Source organism: Bactrocera neohumeralis, chromosome 4 (assembly GCF_024586455.1).
Source record: "Bactrocera neohumeralis isolate Rockhampton chromosome 4, APGP_CSIRO_Bneo_wtdbg2-racon-allhic-juicebox.fasta_v2, whole genome shotgun sequence".
Classification (NCBI taxonomy): domain Eukaryota; kingdom Metazoa; phylum Arthropoda; class Insecta; order Diptera; family Tephritidae; genus Bactrocera; species Bactrocera neohumeralis.
This window is the reverse complement of record NC_065921.1, coordinates 13,981,486-13,983,515: the sequence shown is the minus strand read 5'-3', so window position 1 is coordinate 13,983,515 and position 2,030 is coordinate 13,981,486. Positions and strand designations below refer to the sequence as shown.

The window sequence follows — 2,030 nt, the reverse complement described above, 5'->3', positions numbered from 1 at the left end:
TGTTCATTTTTAAACACTGTATATCTTAATTAAGATTTGTAAGACCTTGACCATTGTGATTATTAATCTTTTTGTAGAACTTTTTAGTTACGTCCGACGGACAACTTCAAAGAGCTGTGTCGATATAAAAGACGGAAGTCAAGTTGTTTACTGCTACAAGTTATTAGAAGCAGTTAAGATAAGCGCTTTGAAATCAAAATGAAATCCACAAAAGGAAGAAAAATGCCGGCCAACGAAGAAGAAGGAAAACTTGCCACATCTGCAACAAAAATTAGCTCCATCGATGCAGTCAACTACATCTGGCGCTGGTGGCGCTACCTCGGCATGCACCCACCTAAGCGCTATCGTTGGCTCTACTTAGCCCTTTCCTTCCTGGTCAATTTCTTTACGGGTGTTATCTTTCCATCGGTGTATCTGGCATCGTTCGTCATGCCAATCGGCGTCGACGATAAACTCGCCAATCTCAGCGTCGTACTGCCGTTATTCTACACTGCCGGCAAGCAGATCATCATGTTCTATTACATACAAACGGATTTACCAAAGGCCGCACAACATTTACACGCACTGGATAGACAAGTGGAGCAACGGTCCGAAGATATCGCTTACCTGAGACGTATCATGCGCTACTGTGTGTGGAGCTTTTTGACGGTTTTTATAGGCTTCTGGACATCTCTGATGGTCTACGGTCTGCTTAGCATCATGCGTCACAGACTACCCTTCGAGGGCTGGATGCCTTTCGACTGGCAGCACTCACTGTCTTTATATTTTCTCGCAGGCGTCATTGAACTATTCGCGGTGGGTGTGTTACTGACGAACGCCATCTGCTGCGATACCTACACTGTGGCATATCTGGCTTTGTTGGTGGCGCATTTGCGTATCTTAAATTCACGCATCGCACACTTGGGCAGCTGTCTGGAACAAAGTGAGGCGCATCATTACCAGCAACTGGTGGCGTGTGTGGAAGGACATCGAGAATGTATGAGGTAGTTGGAATACCGCCATATTGGTCCTTAATGCTAATGCTTCAGGTAAAACTTTCAGTTATTACAAATGCATACGCGGCTCGATTTCCGGCACCGTCTTCGTTCAGTTGGTGAGTACCGCTTTGGGTCTGAGCGTACCGGCAGTTACCTTTGTTGGCGGCGATTATACTACGTCACAAATGGTGAAATTTTTGATTTTCTTCGTTGCTGTTATTATTGAAGTGGCGCCATCTTGTTGGCTTATGGACGAGGCCTTAATGGAGATGAGTAAATTGACTAATTCCATGTTTTCTTGCCATTGGCATCGGCTAGACATGAAATTTCGCCGTTCTTTGATTGTTTTCATGCAAATCACGCAGAAGGTCGAACCTTTACTGGCTGGAAATATTGTACCTGTCTCCTTGGAAACTTTCACAAATGTAAGTTTAATGGTGGTTCAAATGTATTTTTATTTCATGATAAATTATGGGTTTCTTTCAGATACTTAAATTTGCATTTTCTTTATTCACGCTGTTAAATCAACTAAAATCTCAAGCTTAATACTGGGGGAAGCTGTTCTTGCCTATATTTACATATATATAGACAAACTATTTTTAAAATATTTCGTGTTTAAAAATCGAAGAATATAAAAATTTTAAATTATTGACCACAGTGAGGAATACTACTTAGTCAATTTTGCAAGGTCTCCTTACTTATAATTAAGGATAATGATTAATTAACTTCGTTTGATGTTAGCCAGAGTTCCTTTTTCATATATTGTGAGTCCCACTGGAATATACACGATAAGTCATCCGAGTCAAGTAAATAAAATTCCGGAATAAGTCGGTCAATATCATTATATAACGCTCACTATCGCCTCATTTCCAAAGTAAAAAGTCCTGATGACGCCGTTAAACGACAATCCGCATCAAGCGGTATATTTTTGAGGTTATAATTGCGATTCCTGAACCACTCAAGGCTTTGTCTCACTCCAATAAGGACAATTTTGTTTGTTGACGAAGCCATTAAGTCAGTAAAGAGCCGCATCTGAGAAGATAATATTTTCTA

At 40.8% G+C, this 2,030-nt stretch overlaps 1 protein-coding gene across 1 annotated transcript; it reads left to right on the top strand.

The window, feature by feature from the left end:
- Positions 1-222: 222 nt before the first annotated feature.
- On the top strand, positions 223-987 carry LOC126757630 (putative odorant receptor 59c). The gene has a single exon (XM_050471685.1). The coding sequence runs from the start codon at positions 223-225 to the stop codon at positions 985-987; it is 765 nt and encodes a 254-aa protein (XP_050327642.1).
- Positions 988-2,030: the final 1,043 nt, after the last annotated feature.